The sequence below is a fragment of the Lasiosphaeria miniovina genome (genome assembly GCF_030549165.1).
Source record: "Lasiosphaeria miniovina strain SMH2392-1A chromosome Unknown B0T26scaffold_6, whole genome shotgun sequence".
In the NCBI taxonomy this organism is placed as follows: Eukaryota; Fungi; Ascomycota; class Sordariomycetes; order Sordariales; family Lasiosphaeriaceae; genus Lasiosphaeria; species Lasiosphaeria miniovina.
In genome coordinates, this window is record NW_026848225.1 from 1576900 (window position 1) to 1598434 (window position 21535).

Genomic DNA, 21535 nt, shown 5'->3' on the forward strand with positions numbered 1-21535 from the left:
GCAGTTTGAACGTCAAGTTTGCGGCCGGTCGAGCTTTCAGAAACCCGGTCGTCTACTAGGGATGAAGGTAGCCTAACTCGGATTCTTTAGGGCTGGTTCTGTATGTGTTTGTTGGCGGCTTGGGAAACGGAGAATGCGGACCTTCCTGAGGCGAGGTGGGCGGAAAACTGCCAGCCGTCAGCTAGCTCTAAACTAGCACGCCCAATTTGAAACTTTGCAGGTTGGGCAAGGATCGCAAACAGCTCGGACTTGTGCGTCAGCGGTGGACAACTTAAATAGAGGAAGGAGCGAGTGAGGCTTGATGACTGCCAGAGATTCTAGGCCTTCCGTGAATCCGTGAAGTCTATTACACGTGGGCGGTTGCTTTATATGAGGTGTATGTACATACGGTATGTACATGTACAGGACATACAGTACCGTGCCGAGGTGGAGACGGCCGATGCAGCAATTTTCGGGGGGCTTTTTGTAGAATCCCGACCCTCATGGATCCCCTTTTCCTCAACGATCCAATCAAGGGAGCAACGGACCTTGGCCCCAAACCTTAGCGTCTGGTCTGACGGCTGACGGCCGCACCTCCAAAGCACAGATGGTGGATGTGAGATGACAATGGAATGAGGCGACCCCTGGAAAGGTTGCTGACCTCTACGGCGGCCAAGAGCCGAGCTAGGTCGAGCCTATTCCTTTTTCTTTGCTTATAACTCTCCGGCATTGAACCGCAGCGGCTGCGCTGCCTAGGTGTCCAGTGGGAAATAGCTTGCTATGACTGACGCCGCAAGGGCGAGGGATAGCCTAGGATCCCATTTTCGTCAGTCAGATTCATGACATCAAGGTTGCGGTCCCTCCCAGAGTCCCGACTGCAACCCGCAACCCGCACGCAACCTCAAACTCGTTCGTCTCATCTCGTTTTTGGGGGGGGCATCCACCGATGTGTAATACCAGTGACTACCTGGCACTAACTTGACCTCGCAGCCCTATAATGCGGGGTCAGATCGGACTCCTCCCATCCAAACGCGGCGAAGTCAGATTTGCCTCGGCTGCCTACCTGACCACTCGGAGACAGCCGTCTTTGACTTGCCTCGGAAGGTTGAGTTGGTCGTGTGCTTTGTGTATGTACGTACCTGCGTGAGGGGACCTAGGTGTCCTACAACAAGGTTGCATTATTATTATGTTGGGTCAGTAACAGAGGCTTATTATTAGCGGAAAAAGTACCATTTTAGCTGCAGCACGATTAAACCAGCCTTTTCTAGTTCGAACATGACAGAAGTGCCAAACGGTATCCACGGATGTTCTTTCAACATGCTCAATGCAACTAAGGTAACCTGTTGTAGGACATGGGCCTCCCTCCCGGCATCGACGGATGTCGTGACGGTCCGTCGCTGCCTTGCTTGGCAATAAGGTTCACACACTCACCTCATGTAATATTGTACCAGTTTAATTTGCAGTGCAGGCAGGAACGAAAGAGGCTGAACACTAAACGCAAGACTCCAGTGGAACTTCTTCATTTAGTTCTATTCCCCTTTTTGGCAATAGATAAAACCGGGAGAACATGGCATCGGCATCGGACCCTGTCGTTTGTTCCCTACCAGGTACTATTCTTATCAAGATTACGCCCAGTGCCGGTTCTCACCTACATGTCCATTCTCATGAGCCTGTTGTAACTTGTGTCGGTTCGAGGCAATCGACAAGCCTCGTTGTCTGTCCCAAGATGCTGCCTGATTGGGCAGAAAAGGCGAGGGGCACGCGTCAGCTACCGAACAATGGAATCCCCCCACAGCGGTAGGAGCAAGCAGCAGCAGGGCTGTGAGTGTGACGCTGGAGCAGCCCTGGACGCGGAGACGGCCAGCAGCGGTCAGCACTTCAAACAGTCGCTCTTCTGAATAAGCAAGCATCACCGGAAACGACTACTACCCCACGTACCAGGACAAGCCAGCCCTATCGAGCCTTTCGAACCTGACTAATTGATGCCATGGACGAAACTGGCGCAGTGGGCGGCGCAATAGATGGGATTGGCGGCGGCGGCGATGAGATGGATGGATTTGCGTTCTATCTTGACCCCCGAGACGACTCGTGGCAAGGCCAAGGTTCCGACTTGCTCAACAACAGCTCGTCGTCGTCGTCGTCGCCGGGATCCTCACTAGGCTCACCAACACCAACACCAACACCAACTGCCTCGGCCTCGGCCTCTGAAACCAGCCAGACACTGTCGGTTCGGCGCAAGCCCATCCCAAGGAAGGGCCACACAAAGTCGCGCCGAGGCTGCTTTGCCTGCAAGAGACGGAAAGTCAAGTGCCAGGAGACGCAGCCCGCCTGCCTCAACTGTTCGCGGATCGGGCTCAAATGCGAATATCCTCCACCGCCCGAGTTATCGTCTTTGGCGTCCCAAGTTTGGCAGCTAGAACCAACACAGTCTCAGCCCCCGTCCCAGCCCCAGGCCTTGTCGCTGTACACCTCGACTCCCTTGCAGTCGACTCCGTCCCTCTTACCCAGCTTCACCATGCAAGACTTCCGCTTCTTCCATCATTTTATCCTCAACGCTTTCCCACCTCTTCCTATGAACGGAGACGGCGTATGGCAGTCCGTCGCGGCCCTCTCGCATCAAGTTTGTTCCCCTGCCATATACAGTAGACCGGTTCTCGTTGACTGACCCGCTCCCAGTATGACTACTTGTTGCACGCCATGCTAGGCCTCGCCGCTTCGCACTTGAGCCTGTTTGGTGACGATTCTTCGTCGGTGGCTCTTTCCTACCGCGTGAAGGCTCTACAAAGCCTCAACCAGGCCCTCAACACACCCCCCACGTCAAACATAGAAGCAGACGCTAGGTTCGCCACCGTGCTAGCCCTGGCATTCCAGGCTTCTACGATGCCTGAGGGAATGGTCGAGTGGGTAACCATGGCTCGAGGATGTGGCATCATTGCCAGGTCTGAAGCCATCTACACTTCGGAGAAATCGATATTCTTCACTCTCGGCCAACAGGGTGTGTCCAGAAGCATAAAGAGGTTAACGCCGCGTGATCCCAAAAATCTCCCAGAGCTCCCCACCGAAGATTTGGTTAGAGAGTTCCTTGTCTCTCTTAGGGCGATTGCGCCCCTCTGCTCAAGCCCGATCGAGGTCATGTTTCTCGCCGAGATCGAGCGTGCCGCGAAACTGGCCACTGTATCGGCAGACGAAGGTGAGACTCGGAAATGTCTCGGCTCGTTTTTGGACCGTACCCTATGGCTAACACTGTCGCCGATATAGCATTTGCCGCTCTCACGGGTCAATACGTGATGCTTAGCCACGCCAGCGAAGAAGAATACGCCCCCTTTACGAACCCTGAGAACTATGCAGTTCAGCTCCTGCTGATCCACTTCTCACTAATAGAGTACGCCATGGGCGCTCGCACACTCTCGGAAGAAGGTATAAAGTTTGTTTACCGCAAATGGGCAGCCATCCGGTGGGTGGGCCGTCTCGTCGACACGCTCCCAGAGGAGTTCCACCAATATTTAGAGTGGCCCATCAAATACGCCCAACATTTGACAAAACACGAATAGCTGGGCCCTGAACTACCTGTTCTTGGCCGTCTATCAGCACGGCATTCATGTCTGCTCAGGAGCCACGGGGCTTCTGGTTCCAAAGGAGCCTAGCTCTTTTTGGTCGCCGTCTTCTTCGACTCTCTCCATCCAACCATCACTCCCAAGACATGTGCTGGGATGATAGACGCAGAAGACCGAAATAGCGACAACCATAGGTACAGCGTCAAACACCCAGAACAGCCACTCGTGGTTGAAGGAGTACCCCCTAACACCCTCGGCGAACTCTGCCACTCGGTAGATAGACCGAATCTGTTTGTTATTTTTGGGTCAACACAAGTACGCCATTCCTCCCGATGCGCCACCATCTGCAGTGATTGAGCTCATGGCCGGGTAGGATAAAGAGAGAGAAGAGAAACCGCACGCATTGTACGTACCAGGATCAGAAACGACGAAATGTAGACAGCCGCCACAACCTGCTTCCAGCCGGCCGGCGCGTGGGGTGCCGCATGGCTCGTCGCCAACCAGTGGAACCTCGCAAAGACAGCCAGAAAGAAGCAGAATCCAGCCACTTGCAAAGCCAGACCGGCGACAAGGACATTGAGGCCCGTTTGCGCCCGTGGCCCCTGCCAGTTGACCACAATGGCCACGATGGAGCCGCTGCTCTGCACGAAGAATGATATGATGTCGAGCCCCACGAACACGCGTGTGATCAGCCGCCCATGGACCCCGAATACGCGCTGATGCCGAGCTGGAAGCACCCACTACACTAGCCGACCGATCAGTAGGTAGTTGCCCGCGGCCACGAAGACGGGCGCTAGAACCACGAACGAGAGAGTCACGGCGAATAAGGCCTTTTTTGCCGTGTTCCAAGAGTAGGGGGTCAGCTCTATTTACTTCATTTCTCTCCCCCTCTAGTAGGACAAAGGAAAGGACGGACAGAATGGAGGACGGGTGGAGAAAGTAAGACAAACTTCGACGTACTGTCTGGGTCGGCTGCTTGATGGAGATACACCGCGTCACATATCCCAATACCTCGAGCCAGGAGCCGGCGACGACGCAGCCGAAATACCAGGCCCGATGGCGTATCATGGTCAAGTAGAATATGTAGATGAAGGATGCTCCGTAGATGAAGGATGCTCCGTAGATAATTGATGCGATGATGGCTAGCGGCAAGTTTGGCTCGTACATCCAGACCATTCGGGGAGCGTTGATGTTTGCTGGTTGGCTCATTGTGGCGTTATTTATTGTCGACGTTGTTGTTCCTTGTTGTTGCTCTTCTTCTTCTTCTTCTTCCTTTGGAAACACTGCTCCTCTCCTTCTAGGCTTCTTTTCTTTCTTTTGGCAGCCCAACCAGAGTAGTGTCGGGAGCGTCTCAAACGAGTGTCGTTCGATCGGCGATGGGGGCTGGGTTCGAATAAAAACTTTTCGGCAATGGAAATAGAAGACTGGAGAAAATGAACAGACAAACTGGATATAGCTTTCTCAGCACTGGTTGTGAGTCGCAGAAGCAAGGGGATGATACGCAACGATGCAAGAAACCTGAAGCGAAAAGGCTATGGTGCCTCGGCCTGCTGATAAGGTGTAGGGAGGACTATTATATCCCCTACGGAAGCCAACTCTTGCATGGGTATCCAAGAGCGCCCGACCCTCTCAGGCCTCTCCCGCCTTGCTCGTGTGTGGCAGTGCCGTGGTCCAGCTCGGCGGGCCCCCGGGACATAGAGATAGGGGGAGAGCAACGCCAAGAACCAACCAACAACCCCCCCCTTTGCCGGTACCATAGTCGGGGACCGCATTGGCGTTTGTTTAAGGTCTGAAGAACAATCCAGCAGGCACTGTTGACGCGCGGCAAACGAAGCAAGGAGAGAGACTGAGAGCTTGGCTTCACTACCGCCATGCCGTTTACCTGTTGAAAATTGGCAGAAGCAAAGCAACGCGAAACTCCAGCCGTAGGCGAAGGGACCTCTTTTGTTCGTATAGGTAGCTAGATAAGGAGAGAGGGAGGCAAAGCTCCCCTGACTGGGCCTGGGCTTCTCGTATAAGCGCAGCCCCCAATCCAGGAACAAACCAATCAGCGTTACACACACACCACATCGTTGTTACACACCTACAGAGGGAGAGGGAGAGGGAGAGGAAGTGGTATTCTGCGTATGGATGAGGCAATTGCTGCTCTGCCTTTGTTCTTTTTGTTTTCCATTTTATTGGTGATATCCATCGAAAGAGATGGACGGGTATCTATCTACCTAGATATATAAGAATGATATCCCCTTTCGGGAACCAACCCCCAAACCCCTTAGCGCGTGCGCGGCTTGCGTACCCGAATCCGACGAATGCGAGGCGCATATCCGTATACATACATACACACAATCCAACCCCTGACTGAATGTCTGTTAGCGGGGCACTTTCCATGATGTTAAGGGCCTCGGTATCTTACGACTCGCCGTAAATATATTTCGCCGAGGAAGGTGATAGAAATACCTATTAAAGGCTTTTCTTAGCTACTTTATCTGCTATGATCTTTACTCTACCAAAGCACCACGCTAATAGACATCCAGGGACTAAACTATATGTACGATACACATATACAGACACACATGCTACAGCCAACAGGCAGCTCGGCTTGGCTTGGCATGGGTGGTGTGTATGTATATGTGTGTGTGTATGTATATGTGTGTGTATATGTGTGCGTGCGGCTCCTCCCGGACGCACATATACGGTATCTAGAGCTAGGCATGCTACGTAGGTGCCGGCCGAGGACATGCTTATTTGTGTAGCGGGCCTGTCCTGTCCTACCCTGGGTGTTGGCGGTTTGAGACTGGGGCTCAGCATGGGGTTATCTTACGCTTGTTATGTAGATATTACTACCGTATAGTCTTCCAGAGTCCTCTAGAAGATCTAATAGTTAGTTACGACATCCTATAATACGAGACTCTATTTGGCTTCAGACCCCGGAGAGATATTGTGGATTGACCAAGGTAAGTCATAAGTAAACCCCACGTGAAATTATAGCCAAAGGACTATACACCGAGACTAGAATTTACTGCCCGTATTTTGGGTAGTATATATCTAGCTAAAGTAACTATATGCAATATACTTAGAGTGAGATCACGTCTCTCTCTTATCCCCCTAGGTATCTAGGTAGATGTCTGTGGAAAATCCACCACAACCTACGGGAGGGGGAATATCATAGGAAATACCCTAGAACGCCATACGTCCTCTATATGCGCCAGAAATTGAAAGCAAATTAGTAGCAACTCCCGGGGTCTAGCGACCCAAAATAGGTTAGTAGTTAGTCTATCTAAATGGCAGACTCGTCCTCTTCCGTTTTAATAAGAGGATTATAGCCTCCGTCGGCCTCGGCAAGGTCGCCCTTGCCCGCCTCTTTATTCTCGTCGCCAATCTCATCCTGGCCGTTCTCGACGTCCTCCGCGGCCTCGTTGCTCTCCTCGGCGAAATCGAATGGGATTTCGACGTTCTTAAGTACGAGAGAGTGATCGTCTTGCTTCGGCGCCCGCCAGTCGGCGAGCCACTTCATGACTATGGCTCCCAGCCGCTGCTGGAGTAGCAACTTGCGCTCGTCGCGTGCCGAGCCAATGTTGTTTTTGTCCTCGAACTGGAAGTTGTTGAGCAGCAGCGCGATCTGGCCCTTGACCTTGTCCGTGGCAAAGGCTGAGATGTCGCTAAACTCGTGCGCCAGCTGCCCTACGTTCTGAATGTACTGCTCTACCATCTTGGTGAAGCCCGCATGGCACAGTTCCCGGCACTCGGCTTTCACTTGGTTGCGGAGGTACGCCCGTTGGCGTAGGAATTGGTTCTCGCCTGCACGGTTTTCCCAAGTCGGTTGGTTAGCTGCCTCCTCGTGATGATAAGCGAAGGGTAAATTGTAAGATCCATACCTTTTTCCTTGAGAGCCCCGGCAAAAATTGGGTTCAGCTTTTCTTTCAGCGTCTTCACAAATTGGGGGTGGATTTTGGAAGACGATCTCGAGAGGTCTTCGAGAGCCTTGCGGATTTTGTCCCGGATCTCGTTCTTGACTGCTTGGATGGCGGGAATGCCGGCCTCCAAGTGAGGCAGGACACCGGGGGCTATGGCCTGGACCTGAGCTCTCAGATGGTCGAGATAGGCCTCCCAGATCGCCTCGATTATGTCCATCAGGGGGTTTTCCGCTGCGGGGATCTGGACGTGGAACACGGAGAACCAGTCTTTGGCGATGAGTTGGAGGAGAGGTGCTGACCTGCGGCGGAAGTGGAATAAATCAGCGGTTTGAACATTCCATGTAACGGGGGAGAGTAACTTAGAATGCTAGGGAAAAGTTGTATGAACGTCGATTCTGGCCCGTGGTTGTGTAAGGACCTCCATTGTGTCTCAATATTGCCGCAAAGCTGCACCAGTGCATCAGGAGCGATGATGTCTTGTCCTCCGGATTTTTCACAGGCCACCTCGTCACGGCCATTCCCGACACTTTGGTGCAAGCCTGGAGGCGTGCGTTGATGTCACCCAGAGGGTTCATTTCCCGAATCTTTCTTGACCCGTTGTTGAGATGGTCACCGAGTTTCTATCCCTCGTATGATTAGCAAGCGGAATACAAGGAGAGAAAAGAAAAGAAAAGGGAAGAAGAGAAAAGAATAGGAGCTAAGGATGTACTTACCTCGCGATATATGAAATGAATGCTCAAGAGGATATCCTCAATCGACTGACGCGAGGATGCAATAAGCCGACTTCCATTCTGGATCGTAGACCAACTCTGTATCTCGAGAAAGAGCCGGCACAGAGCATTGAGTAGGCGATCCAAGTGCTCATTACGCTTATCGAGCGTCGTCGTTCTGATCCACCGGCTGAGACACGGGATACCCGTATAGTTTAGGGACGGAAACCCCAAGACCTTTTTCGGCTTTTGGAGGTCTCGATATGCCATGGCGGAGACGGGGAATACCTCGACGGAACCATCGTAGAGACCCCCCGACGCCGCCGCCCCTTTGGTCTTCTCGCTCAAGAGTTTTTTTTGCCGCTCCTTGAAGTCGCTCCGGATGGCCTTGGCTATGCGTTCGCCGTTCATCCTCATACATGCCCACCTAAGTCTGCCCTCTATCGTTTCGAGCTCTTTGTTAATGCCCGCCCGCGAGTTTCCCAGCTTTCGAAGAGCGGTCTTCTGCTTTCTGCGCTCCTTGTTGAGGTCCTTCTTCTTGATTTTCAGACCTGCTAATTTTGTAATAAACTTCCTGTCTATGGCGGGGGTAAGTAACAAGTTATACATTCATTCAAAAGGGGCGTGGGATGGGGTCCATACCATCCTTCACCTTTTGCGCGCCTGGGCCAGAAGCCGTCAAAGCCTTGACCTCGCTGTCATAGCTGTTTAGCTTCGAGTCCATGTCGGTCAACGTTTTTTGCTCCGTCTTGATTTGCGACTCGATTGGGCGTAGGCTTGTTATGAGCCTCTTTACCTGCTCGTTGTCGTCTTGGAGAGCCTTGTCTGTCTTTGGAGACTGTGTGCTCTTGACAAAGACATCGCAGTCGATTTCGTCGATCTGGGAGACGACCACGCAAAATCTCTTCTTGTTGAACTTGTCATCCATCTGCATAGACACGGTCTGGTAATCGCTCATTAATTGAACCCCCGTCTTTCCGTCGACGGCACGGCGTGCGGGCACGACGATTACAGTGATCTCCAATGCCTGCAGAAACCTCTCGGTGACCTGAGCACGGCTTTCTACTGCGTCTGCAAGACCAGGTAGATCTACCAGGACGAGCCCGTGCTTGAGGATGTCGGCCTTGATGAACAGCTTCGCTTCGTTGATGAGGGGCCATGCCTTAAACCCATACGTGTTGTCTGATGCGTCAATGTACGGCTTGACAATTTCGGAAAACTCGTCGGCGTCAGCGGATGAAATTCTCTTGGTGGTGTCGAGGAGCGCCAGCACGTCCTGGTTGGATTCAAGTAGCGATTCTGCCGTCATGTCCTTGAGTTCCTCTTCTTTGACTCCCCATACCGCGGAAATCTTTTTGAGCCCTTCGGAAATCTGCGCTTCCATTTCGGCTATCTGGTGCATCCTATCCTCGTCGTCGTCCTCTTCATCTTCGGCGTATGCGTCGCGGTCTCGGATTTCCTTGTATGTGGCTTCCAGTTCCTTGGCCACATCTTTGCGGGAGCGGAACACGATCTCGGCCCTGAATCTATGCTGGGGACGGTTGTCTCTGTTCCACAAAACCTTGCAGGCACACGACGTCGAGGCCTCAGAGTTGCTAGAAGGCAATAGCTCTGGCACTTCCAGCAGCGTGTTCAAAATCGTGCTTTTCCCCGCCCCTGTCTGCCCTGCAACGCCTACCAGAATCTCCAGTTCTTGGTACTCCTGGTTGAGTTTGGCTTTGAACAAGAGACATGTCAGCTAAACTGCACTTGCGAATCACGGGGCCGTACTAACTAACCTATCTCGTCCATCCATGGGATGATGACATCTTGGTCGAATATATTATCGGATGCCTCGTGCCCAGAAGTCTCGTTCCTCGTGGCTGTGAGGATTTCGTGACGAATTTCCAGCAGACATTTTAGAGCATCATCGACGGCCTGCTGCTTGACCCAGACTCGAGCGCTAATGTCTTTGTCACGGCACTGATTCCAGGCGAAGCTAGATGGCTCAGCCAGCGTCCGATCGTGCTCGATGGCCCTCTCAGTCGAGTTGGCCACGCCTGTAAATGTGGTCTCGGTCGACTCTGGCAGCGGACCGGTGCTTTTGAGTCGGTTTGCGACGTTGTGCGGCCCATCCGTTGGCAGGTCCACATCCATGGCAGACTCACCCGATAAGCTTTGCGTCTCCAGGCCAGTCTCTGCCGACCGGACATCGAAGTTGGCCGTGGCACTCCTGTCAGCAAGTTCAAATGGCGAACTCATGATGCCGCAAGCGGTCTTAGTTTATAATGTTTTCAATGTTTTTTTTTGGGAGGGGGGGGGGATGATGAAAAATGAAGCTCTGGTCCAAGTGGCGGTGCTAGGGAAGGTAGATAAGAATGATGAGTAGGAATGGCGAGAAGCGCAGAAGGGCGGAAGGGCGGAAGGAGAAGTTGAAGTGGGGGAAAATATGCTAGCTTATCGAGGAAGCTTTGAGGTGCTGTTGGTAGTAGTGATAAGCATGGAGGCGGTTGGCAGGACGAAGTCTGAAGCGCCGCCAGTGGAAATGAGGAGAAGTCAGGGTTCTAGCGTTTACTCTTGCTTCCTGAAGGGCATGTGACGAACCGAAGGCATCGGTCACCTACTTGCTCCTACGAATGTAAAAAGGGAAGGTGAGATAGGTAAGGATGAGCGAGAAAGAACGAAGAGGTCCGGGTGCGTTTGAAGATGACCTTTCCTGTGCCGCTTCTTGTTGGTCTTCCTCGAGACGTGAGCAAGAGGGAGGAAATCTGGAATGTGGAAGATGAGGTGAGTAGGTACGCCCTTAAGGTGATGAGTAAGGTAGGTGAGGTCTAGACCTGGTATGTAGGTAAGTGGGAGCGCGGAATGATGAAGAGGGTCCTCCTGTGATTTTTCATGTACCGGTCTTCGTGTTCCAAAAGGAAAGACTGCCTAAGCAGGGGGTGAGGTGACGAAGGAACGTAGGTAAGTTAGGTCCCCCGATAGGCAAGATCAAAATTTAAGGTGGCGGGTGGAAAGGTGCCTGAGGAGGCAAGCTGCAGTTTTAGATCTGGAGACGAATAGGAAGCGGCGCAACAAGGGGCCTTCCTATTCCAGGTGCCTGTCTACCAGGTGAGAGAGAGCAAGTGCTCAAGGTATATCACGTATCCAGGATCCGAAACTCAGAAGCAGCAGAGCCAGTCCCTGGGTTAGCAGACCCGAAGAGGTGAGTACTGATCGACCCGACCCTTTTCGAACGTTTGAGGATCATCCAGACTTTTGCTTGGCTATCTGAAGGCTTACACCAGCCCTCTCTCTGCACTTCTGACATGAAAGTGAGAAGTTCGACCTCATCTTGCTTTTGACCTAGGTACCCAAGGCCTCTCTCCATTAGGGCTTTAGATTTCTCTATCAGGCGTCAACGTAATCGCTAGAAGTCCCAGCTCTCTCGTCGTTCCTTTTCTTCCTTTTCTCTTCGCCGCTCGGCCATGTGGCTGGCTCGCCCTTGAAAATCCACATATACATCTTCCAAGATACTATATCTCTAATTTTTAGCTTCCTCTACTTTGATAAAGCGTTCGTCCATAGCAGCCTCGATCAGCATCTCCCACGTTACAGACGTACGTACGGCCGGGGCCGGATCAAAGGAAACACCAGGTGGCGGCCTACGGAATATATCCTTCAATAACCCAGCAGCGCTCATACTCGCGAGTAGCTTCTGGGCGGCGCACCTTGAGTGCCACCAGTGAGTACGCATATGCCGTTATACGATTCTGGGGCTTGATGATACTGTAGTTATGGCTTTGAGGGACCGGAAGACTTCTCTCCAACATCGTTGTCCTCGTTAACAGGAGCAGCCTCGTCTTTGACATTTATCTATAACCCAATCCCTGAGTATTCACTTTGGATGGAAAAGGCACCCCAAGGAATGTTAACCGAAACTAAAAAACTTCTGTTACTGCCCCCCGCCTTTTCTCTCGCAGCAGCCGACTAACGAAACCCCAGAGCCTTCTAATCAACCAGATACCTACCTAATTACCACATCGACAGCTTGTCTCGAGCCGCATACGGGTACGTCGACATGTACCCACGGCCGCTGCTTTAGCTTCTACCCACAACCTAACCGTCACAGCGTTCTGGACGACACGGGCGGGGAAGGAGCACATCCAGGGCGCCGGAGCGTTTGCTTGGCGCCCTGTCTCTACAACATAGTTTGCGCTAGACAATTACCAGTGGCGGTATTTCCCTAAGGCCCTCCCGTCCCTCTTTTCCCCTCCTTCCACGGCAAGGACAGTCTAGTTCAAGATATATCCAGCCCGTCAGCGTGCATGCCATACTTCCCGGACCATCTGCTGTGACAGCCACGGATGCGGGAACGGAGGGCGTCAAGACAGCAGCAGCAGCAGCAGCAGCAGCGAGCCGTCCGGGATTAGAGTTTAGGGAGAATCACACGCCGTTAAGAGAACTGTCTGTGACCCACAAGCCCCCGTTGTATCTCTACATCCTCCTCTTTCTCGTCTGATCTCCCATGCTACGTATACATAGACAGAGAAAGCACGTGGCTACCCGCCGCGCTACTCAGACTCCACCAGCCAAACCCCGGGGGAAGAGATGGCGCCACCGTCACAACATTTGACTCGGCCAAGCCAGTCAGCTAGCCAGCCAGCCAGTCAGTTAGTTACTTACCAAGATCAGACACGCTGTCAGTGTCGCCAAGCTTTGCGGGTAAAGGGAACACACCAGACAGGGAGACCTGACTCGCTTCAGCCCGGCGATTCACCCAGCCACGGTCAGGGCTTCGCTCTCAAACACGTACAAACATGTAAGACAGCGGGCACGACGACGGCGTCCCCGCCGCCACCGCACGTGGCGATCTACCCTAGCCCTATCCCATCCCGACTTGGCCTCCGCGTGGGCAATGGCGCTACTGCACGACGAGTAGCTTGAGGGCCATATAGCCTTCAACCTGTTGGACATCCTGCCTTCGTTCGTTCGCCCCCCCCGTTCATACCAAGCCCGCTCACTCGTTCCGCCCGGGTTACCGGTGGTTACGTTGTTAACTCGATCCCGCCGTTCTACTGTTTTGTTCTACCACGCCATGGATAACTGACGAGATTTCTGGAGGGACCGGCCAGTCTAAAACAGAAGACAGTTGAGGGAGAGCTGTCAGCCAGCCAGCCCGTGAGCCCGACTAATAAGCCAGGCCAGATACACGAGTTACCTACAATATCTGGCTGGAAGAGCGCCCAGTGAGCAGGAAGGCGGGGCTGGTGTCTACGACACAACACATTTCGCATTTCGAGGCATGAGCAATGCTCCTGTATAAAAGGGGTTATTTCCTCCCTGTTTCTCCAAACTTGATGGGACTGTATACTTCTGTGCTTCTCTCTCAAGCAGATACAGCTAGGACATGGGAGAGGAGAGACGCTGTTTTGAAGCAAGGAAACGACACAATAGTAAGTAATAAAAAAGATAGAAGAAAAAATACTACCTCTTTTAACTGGAAATGCAGGGAGGATAACGGCGCGTGTAAGAATTGTACCTACCTAAGCAAGCCAAAGCGATCTTGCATGCATGCACAAACAATATTTACCCATTGCCCTTTGAGGACTAAATCGCGTCTCAGCACCCAAGTCAATTGTTGTTGTTGTCGTTGTCGCCGCTCGAGTCAGGAGACCCGAACCCGTCGTTAGGGCAGCGACTCGGCGCACGTTTCGATCCCCCTTTCCCCCTGAAACGCAGCCGCGAGCCGAGCGCCGTCCCACCAACTAATGCACTTGCTAGTGCACTTGCAGCATAGAGGTTATCGATACCCTACACTAATTAGCAATGATGGACGGGCATGACAGGGCAGCTGTGTTTGAAGTCTGAGGCATTGTGGCTTGGGCTTTGGCTTTGTTGGGTCCTGGTCGTTGCGCCATGGGTATGGAAAGCTGGGGGTTGGAGGTTGGAGTTTCCCGGCCTCCTCCGGGGAAAGGCGTCTTTTCGGGGCTTCTCGAAGCCTTCCAAACAGGGGGGTGTGGCGGCGGTCCCCCCCCCCCCCAAGAGGAACGATATAAATCATGCGGGAGCCACACTAAAACGGCGCCTCGGTAGCTGTTTCTTGCCAAGTTGGTAGCAAGTTCGTTGACACTCGGACAAGGCAATCCCACGACGCTTGATCGGCTTGGTGGCCGACAAAGGCCCGACTTGGGGCCTGCTTTTTCCTTTTTACCTGTAAAACGTTGACGTATGCCGCCGTCACTATCCATCGGACGGATTGAAAGCAGTGCGTTTGAGGATTGTAGCAGAGACTTGCGCCTCTTCATCAGCTTCGACAAGACACTATCGCCCCCGCCCCGACATCGTGAGTTGCCCGGCCCGATTGTGTGACGACTTTGACCTTTCGCCCCAGTAGACGGGATCAAGGAATGAAGATGTATTGGGTATGGAGGACTCTAGGCGCCTCTCTAATATGTAAGGGCTATACGAGGCAGACGGGGCTCGTCTCGCTCGCTTGCTATATTCCCATGGACTGCCGTTGTGATAATGCACCAATCAGGAGTTGGCGACCAATTGGCCGTCGCTCCCAACGAAACGGGGCTCGCTTGCCCGTGACATCTAGAGTACACTACACCACTGGATCTGGGTCTAGGTCTGGGTCCAGGTCTGGGTTTAGTCTCCGATCGGAGAGAATCGAGCTGGATGTAGTCCTTCGGTGTGCCTATGGCGGCGGGGCCGAGTACTTGGAACTAAAATGCCGTGTGCTAGCTTGCAGCTTGGACAGCTTGGCGGGACCCATTGCTTGCTGATTGCTCATGGCCCAGAACAAATGGAGTTGGCCAACGAGAATAGACATGCTCCCGAGAAAATACCGTCTCACTGCTGCGTGTTGCTGGCTGCCAGACCGGGAGTTGCCAAGTCTAGCACTGGGCTGCCGGCGAACGGGCGACGAGGCATGCGCAAATCCCCGACGGTGCACTTGCAGTCGGAGTCCTGCCCCGAGAGAGAAACACCGGCCTACCGACCTACCTAACTGCAGATAGTGGGCTACTTGCGGAAGGATGTCAGATGGCGACAAAGACGCCAGAATAGGCTGGGGTCCAAGAGCAGTCTGTCCAAGTCTATTGCCCGGGCGCCCCCCACGCTTCTCGGGGAAGGCGAGAGAGGTCGACGGCCAGTGAAGATAACAACAAATACAGGATTGAATGGGATGCAAGTTGTGTTGCGGGTCTGCGTCCAGGACTCCAGTTGAACAGGGCCGCGGAAGTCCAGTCTGCCGGGCCGGTCGGCGCCATGGTGAGCAAAAGGGATGAGGGAGGGTGAAGGGAGTGAGGGGAAAGGTGGATTGGGTGGCTACGAGCAGCCGACCAAGGGCGAATGTCATCCCCGCCGTGGGACGGAACGGGCAGCATCCAACGGGAGGGCAAGGAAAGGAAGCGGGAAAAAAAGAGACAATAGACAAGAGACAAGACAAAAATGACCAGACCGTCGCTGTGGAGAGAAAGGAAGAGAGGAAGAGAGGAAAACTAGAATTAACGACGCACAGCGCGCGGGCGCGAGCGCGGGCGGGCACCGAGCCGGTAAAGGTAACTAGTAGCAACAACAACAGCAGAGAGTAAAAAGAAGAAGACGGGATGCAGTCATAAAAGTCGGTGAGCGACGAAGCTGGGTAGCTCACGATGATTTGATTTGTACACGAACGCTTGCAGCCGAACGGGAGGAGAGGGTGGTGGAAAGCTTGCTGCTGCTTGCTGCTGCGTGCTGCTGCGCGAGCCCCATGCCATGCCGGCCAGCAAACAGGATGCTGTTCCGATAATAAGCCTTATCGAGGATGTGATGTAACTCGACACCCTCTCCATCTCGCGCGCAGCCACACCAAACTACCCACCACCACCATAGTGGTAGCTTGGGTTAGCTAGCTGGCGAAGGAGGGGTGAGGGAGGGGAGAGAGGGAGGGGGAGGTGCTGAGCTACCCCTCCATTGAGGGATGTGACATGAGCAGACCGTGTGTGTGGGTGGTCAGTGGTGGATTGTGTCTACGCCTATCTACCCGCGGAATATTAACCTAGATAGAGCAGGATTATAAGAGATCAAATATTCGTGCAGGTATCGCGACAGGAGGGTTGGCGAGATAGGCTCGCAAAAAGTACATAGAGACATACATTACAACCTGCAAGCCACATGCGCCTCACCTTCATCCGACCGCCATCCGCCTCGCCGTCTTGTTCCCAATCGCATGCCAATCAATTTCCTGAATGACCGAATCTGCTTTCTGCCCTGGCCAGTAGCCGAAGTTGGCGAAAACGGTGGTCGGATACTGAACAGCAGCACAATGGGCGCCGGCCGTCGATTTTCTCGTCACAGCGCCGCCGCCGCCGTCGCCGCCGATGAAAACATGAGAGATGATTAATAACGGGCAGGGGATATGCATTACTCGCAGATACGGAATAATAATAATAACAATAATAATAATAAATATACCTAAACGAGAGCGAGCTTTTTTTTTGTTGGCGCGGGCTGAGACAAGCAGGGCCGGCAACCGGGCTTCAAGTCACGGCGGCTGGGTCCTGTGTGACGGCCATCGTCATTGGAGTCGCGCGGGTTGCGCTCGTCCACCGCAACGAGGGTCCTCAAACACTTTCTTTCCATTTTTGTTCCTCCTGTTGGTGTTTCTTCGGTTCCTGCCTGCCGCCCCCTCCCTCCTTTCCGTTTGGGCTTGGGCGGCTGACCGACCGACACTTCAGTTGCGACTGACGTGTCTGGGAGACGTCGGGTCTGCCAGCAAAGCCCTTCCCTCCTTCTCGTATGTATTGTACCATCGCGAGCAGAGAGACGCTGTCTGCTTCCGACTTTTTCATGGAGAGCTCAACAAAACGAGCTAAGTGCTGTAGGGCTACCTATGGTGCCCCCCTCTGGAGTGTACAGCACGCACGCCATTTTAGTGTAGACCCGCCTGGGTATTCTGTACTCCGTACTTGCTCGGTTGACCTCACCGACTCTTGCTCGTCCCGGTGATATTCATGCGTTCAATGCGCGCTCAATTGGAGTCATTGCTGAACGTGCTGGGCCCTAACGTTAGCTTTCAGGTGTTGCGCGGTAAGCCATCCACCCCCCCCCCCCACTGCTCCACAATGGGCCATCACGCAAGCAACCCCGGAATGTCAGCTGGAGGCTGGTTGTCTTCTTAATTTTGTTGTTAACTACTGGGGTTATTATTCTGGGAAGATCAACGTCTTGAAACGTATTCCTCAAGCGGTAGGTCCTAGCCCCTAATAATAGGATAGAACCCTAGAGACCTCAAGACGCTACGGCTCGCCTAAAACGTGTTTCTCAGAGTATTAACGGAGGCGTTACAAAGTTGTTGTTATTGATAGTGCCCCCACTGTAATGAAGAAGCCGGTCTTCGACAAGGAAGAACTCCAGAGACATGTCAAGAAGAGCGAACTCCTTGGATTAACCGAACAAAATTGGCCATGATTCAAGCAGTAAACCTAGCAGAGGCTTCGCGACTCGAAACCGGATTTTCAGGTTCTCAACGACGGAAAACGGTGCTGCCCTCGCTAGCCGAGGTGTTGCTCGCAATCACAGGTGACGACAACTACAACAATAAACGCCGTTGTGATCCGACTACCTGCGTACCCTAGCTCTTCTGACACGCCTAAGTAAAATTGCATGCTCCGGGATCTCCCTTTTCACTCCTCGTGGCCCTCGGGTGACGCGCTCAGCACAGCCAGCCCTGAAGGACAGCGGTTTCGTCGGCGCTGTAGGTGTTATCGTCACAACTGCAAAGCTTCAGGAGGTGGAAACCAGGCACAAACCGATGCCGCGATGGCTCTCTCCGATTGGCCGCCAGCGTGGGCCAGCTACGCACGAAGGTCTATCAAAAATTCACTGCGCACCAAGAAATATTGTTTGTTTCCCGCGCCTGCCCACTGGTGACAATTCTCCACTGCTAGGGAGGGGGGTTCAACGAGAAAGAAATATATAATGCTGTTTAACGACAAGGAGTTTCCCTAGTATCGTATGAGCGGGGAAATCGAAGCGGTGAGGCCTTTTTTAAAACTTGATGATTTCTAACTTCCAGGTTCCGTTTGTGAATTTTGTTGGTTTTTTGTTTCGTCTTGGCTTGCGAATGTGGGCAAAACGGCTCCGCTCCCGACGTTGCGACATCTGAAAACCCCACGCTCCAAGACAAACCTTGTTAATGAATAGCCTGCGTCCGTAGTAGCACGACGAAGAGATAATAGGTTATGGACAGAAGGGAGGGCATTGGCCGTCATGTGAACAAGCGATTGCTGGCAAAAAGGTCAGTAAACTGGCCCACGGATCCGTACCTTGATCTTAATTGGTACGATTCTTATTTTATATTTGCTGCCACACCTCCTCCATCTCTTTTGTTCCAGGGCCCGGTACGCCATCCGGTCTGACTAAACACTGCCCGGGTGGTCCCGCGGCAGACCCGTCATTAGAAAGCCCGCCCAGCACGAATATATAGAGGTGAGCGGGCCGAGGCGGCGAATTCTTCCGCCCCCTTTTGCCGGCGGCCCGCCGAAGCAAGACGTCTTCTCCTCTCTTACGTCCCCCCACTCCTGCTCCCTAGAGGCAGCACCGAGGATAGGGGAAATTTAGGTCCGACTGTCCATTTGTTGGCAAGGCTCATGCTCCCAAATGGCAGTGGTGGTGGCGGTGGCGGTGGTTGATGTGCACGGGACACATCGGTTCAGGGGCAAAAGCGGCTGCGCCTCGATCAGCAGTCGTCCGAGAGGGACGGCCCGCTGCTGACAACTGTTGCCTCACGGCGTAGCAGGCACGAATACACTACACACGCCGGGGGAGATCTGCGGTCCATAAACATTGCCCGATGGCGGAGAAGGGGTCGGGAAAGGGGGGAAAGCGAAACTCGAATAATTACGGACAAGGCGGCCAGCCATATTCTCACAGCCTGGAGAACGAGGTGCTGTCAGTCTGCGACGAACAACAAAGCATTTTACCTATGACGAAATTGATGCCCAAGACGCACAAAACAGAAAATGGACGTGGTTGGGCCGTCCGAAAAAGCCTGTTCCCCAGATGCGCTAACCTCAGCTCATCTCCCTACCTCCCCCCAATTTACGGGCCTGTCTGTCGTGTATCACACTCGAATCTGATCGAGGGGTTTGAGTGGTAGGGTAACCCCCTACTTAGTAGTTAAATCGCTGGGCTGCAGGACATCGATCGACCTCATCAGGGGTCTCGTCTCTTTTCTGCCAACTTGACAGGGGTCGATTTTCTGGGAGATATGCACCACATCTTACATTTACGTAGGTATTTCTTTTTTCTCTTCCCAGGGTGGATCAGATGCAAGCGCCTTTTCCGTAGGGCGGTATTGGTCTTGATTTTCACCGTTCCGAGACGAGAACCGACTCCGACGAAATTTTTGCCACTGTCGTCAAAACAAGATAGAGAATGCTCCTGGCAAGTCGGCAAAAAGAGTCACAGGACAGATCACAACATAAGCAATAATCGAAAGCGTGTGCAAATTAAAATGAACTTCCACTTCCCGTACGGACAAATGTGTTATACATGCATTGCGATATCGCTACATCTCATTCTCCTTCACTCATCATCGTTCTCGTAGTCCTCCTCATCGCTCTCGCTATCCTCGTCCTCTGGGCCTCTCTCCGCACGAGCGATAGCTTCATCCACCGCCAAATGAACACGACGAGCTGCTTCAGCGCTCTCGTCATCGTTGAGTATCAATGGCGAATCAAAGCTGTGATCTACAATCCACGATTCCACCACGCGCATTTCTGCTGTTCCAAAATGGGTAGCCAGAGCAAGCAGCATGCTCTGGCGCATATAGTTACCTGGGGTTAGGAAAGGCCTTTGCTGGTAGTACCGAGCCCAAACATCCTGCCATCCCTGACATTTGACATCTTTAATGCGGATCAGTGCCATGATGAAATGGAAATACATGAACCGGGAGACAGGCTGCTTGTCGTTGCGGAATTGCAGCTCCTTTCCATCCAAGTCTCCACTAAGGTCTTTGGGTCCATTGTAAGATGTGTTTCGAATGTCAGAGGAGATGACATCGACTTTCCAGCGCGTGATGGGGTTTTCCGTTGCATCAACCGGTACGATGAGAAGATGGTAGCTATCAAACCACTTCTCAATCTTGCCTAACGAAAGAAGGGCGTTTCCGGCCCGTTGGAGCGATGGTGCTCGGCTGCCGAACAAAATCTCACCGAGCTCGTCGCTGTCGAGAAAGAAGGATACGATATGCGTAGCTTTGACTAGGTCCGTGTCCCACCAAGAGCCCGTGACGTGGCACTAAACCAGGCCGTAGCGTATCTTGATCTTGGGACCACCTTCCTTGCCCGTGCCGCCAAGTACCTTGCCCCCGACCTCGCCATCGTAGTACCGCAGCGCGTCAGAGCGAAAGGAAGAGGGCCGTTTCTTAGTCTTACTAACGCCATCGCACTTTTTATACAGTGCCAAGAGACATGCAGAGATGCTACCACCACGTGGATCCAGCAACCGTACGACACCAGGATCGTCAAAACGTGCCTTCTTCAGCTTCTGTTTCCACAAATAATCACCAGCAGAGAGGTATCGGTGGTCGGTGTTTCGAAGTCGTTTCGCTACTATGTGGGGTTGGATGAGGTTGGTATATCGTTCTTCGATAATGACCTGTCGCTCCAGCTGAAGCTCGTCCTTTTTCTTCAAGGCTAGCTCAACCCCCAACGACGCAAGCTCAAGGCCGGATCTCGCATCGGGCTCGTATCGCTCTTCATCTGGGTCGAGGTCGGGCTCTAACTTGCGAGAGAGGTCGTCAAAGGCCTTTTGTAGCTCGTGAGAAACGCTTCGTGCTTTCTCATAGTTGTCTCTCGCTCTCGACAGTGGCAGTGACGGTCGCAGGATAGCTACTGACGGTGGGCTGTGCTTCGGCGAACGAAGGATCCATGTTTTGCGGTGTTGATAAAGCAAAGGCGCCGAAGCTACCAATGCAAAAAAAGCGGCTAGTCTACACAAGTTATTAGTCATCGGCGGGACTAGGTTCTTAGGCAGCAGCACTTACGAAGGAAAACCGAAGTCTGAGCAATTGGCACCGAAGCTACCAAAAGCAACCGAAGATGGAAATCGACGGTGTTGAAGATGCAAAGGCGCCGTAGCTACCAATGCGGCTGGTCTGCACAAGTTATCAGTCATAGGCGGGACTGGGTTCTTGGGCAGCAGCACTTACGAAGGGAGACCGAATTCTGAGTGATAGATGCCGAAGGAACTCATACAACGAAGAGAGTAGGTAGGCAAGGGGAAAGAAAAAAGCCTTGGTGTATTACGAATAAAAAGAATAAAGCAAAGGCGAGTGGAAAGAAAGGAAAGAAAAAAATTCTTGGCGAAGTATGATTGTCAACCTCACAATCTCTACCTTACTGGCAAAGGAAAGTGCGGGGGGAGGGCC

The 21535-nt window shown here is 52.9% G+C and overlaps 6 protein-coding genes across 6 annotated transcripts; 2 read left to right on the forward strand and 4 right to left on the reverse strand.

Annotated features, from left to right (window-relative positions):
• Positions 1-2170: 2170 nt before the first annotated feature.
• Positions 2171-3509, forward strand: B0T26DRAFT_610839 (uncharacterized protein; the record flags this gene model as incomplete). Its single annotated transcript, XM_060435897.1, has 4 exons — positions 2171-2418; positions 2488-2599; positions 2656-3169; positions 3238-3509. Coding segments are annotated over 4 exons (1146 nt in total), but the record flags the coding sequence as incomplete, so codon positions are not given.
• Positions 3510-3575: 66 nt separating this feature from the next.
• B0T26DRAFT_742890 (RTA1 like protein-domain-containing protein) lies at positions 3576-4742 on the reverse strand (the record flags this gene model as incomplete). Its single annotated transcript, XM_060444182.1, has 4 exons — positions 3576-3821; positions 3947-4273; positions 4316-4363; positions 4494-4742. 4 exons carry the CDS (start codon positions 4740-4742, stop codon positions 3576-3578), a joined length of 870 nt encoding a protein of 289 aa, XP_060292755.1.
• A 2065-nt stretch (positions 4743-6807) lies between these two features.
• On the reverse strand, positions 6808-10395 carry B0T26DRAFT_754658 (uncharacterized protein; the record flags this gene model as incomplete). The annotated part of the gene is made up of 6 exons (XM_060445850.1): positions 6808-7328; positions 7406-7743; positions 7898-8064; positions 8158-8732; positions 8797-9870; positions 9933-10395. 6 exons carry the CDS (start codon positions 10393-10395, stop codon positions 6808-6810), a joined length of 3138 nt encoding a protein of 1045 aa, XP_060292756.1.
• Positions 10396-14617: 4222 nt separating this feature from the next.
• On the reverse strand, positions 14618-15606 carry B0T26DRAFT_406471 (uncharacterized protein). The gene has a single exon (XM_060434840.1). The coding sequence runs from the start codon at positions 15476-15478 to the stop codon at positions 14816-14818; it is 663 nt and encodes a 220-aa protein (XP_060292757.1). The 5' UTR covers positions 15479-15606; the 3' UTR covers positions 14618-14815.
• Positions 15607-16163: 557 nt separating this feature from the next.
• B0T26DRAFT_721583 (uncharacterized protein) lies at positions 16164-17211 on the forward strand. Its single transcript, XM_060442556.1, has one exon. It carries the CDS (start codon positions 16497-16499, stop codon positions 16974-16976), a length of 480 nt encoding a protein of 159 aa, XP_060292758.1. The 5' UTR covers positions 16164-16496; the 3' UTR covers positions 16977-17211.
• Positions 17212-19689: 2478 nt separating this feature from the next.
• On the reverse strand, positions 19690-21117 carry B0T26DRAFT_652111 (uncharacterized protein; the record flags this gene model as incomplete). Its single annotated transcript, XM_060438336.1, has 2 exons — positions 19690-20403; positions 20467-21117. 2 exons carry the CDS (start codon positions 21115-21117, stop codon positions 19690-19692), a joined length of 1365 nt encoding a protein of 454 aa, XP_060292759.1.
• Between the last annotated feature and the right edge of the window lie 418 nt (positions 21118-21535).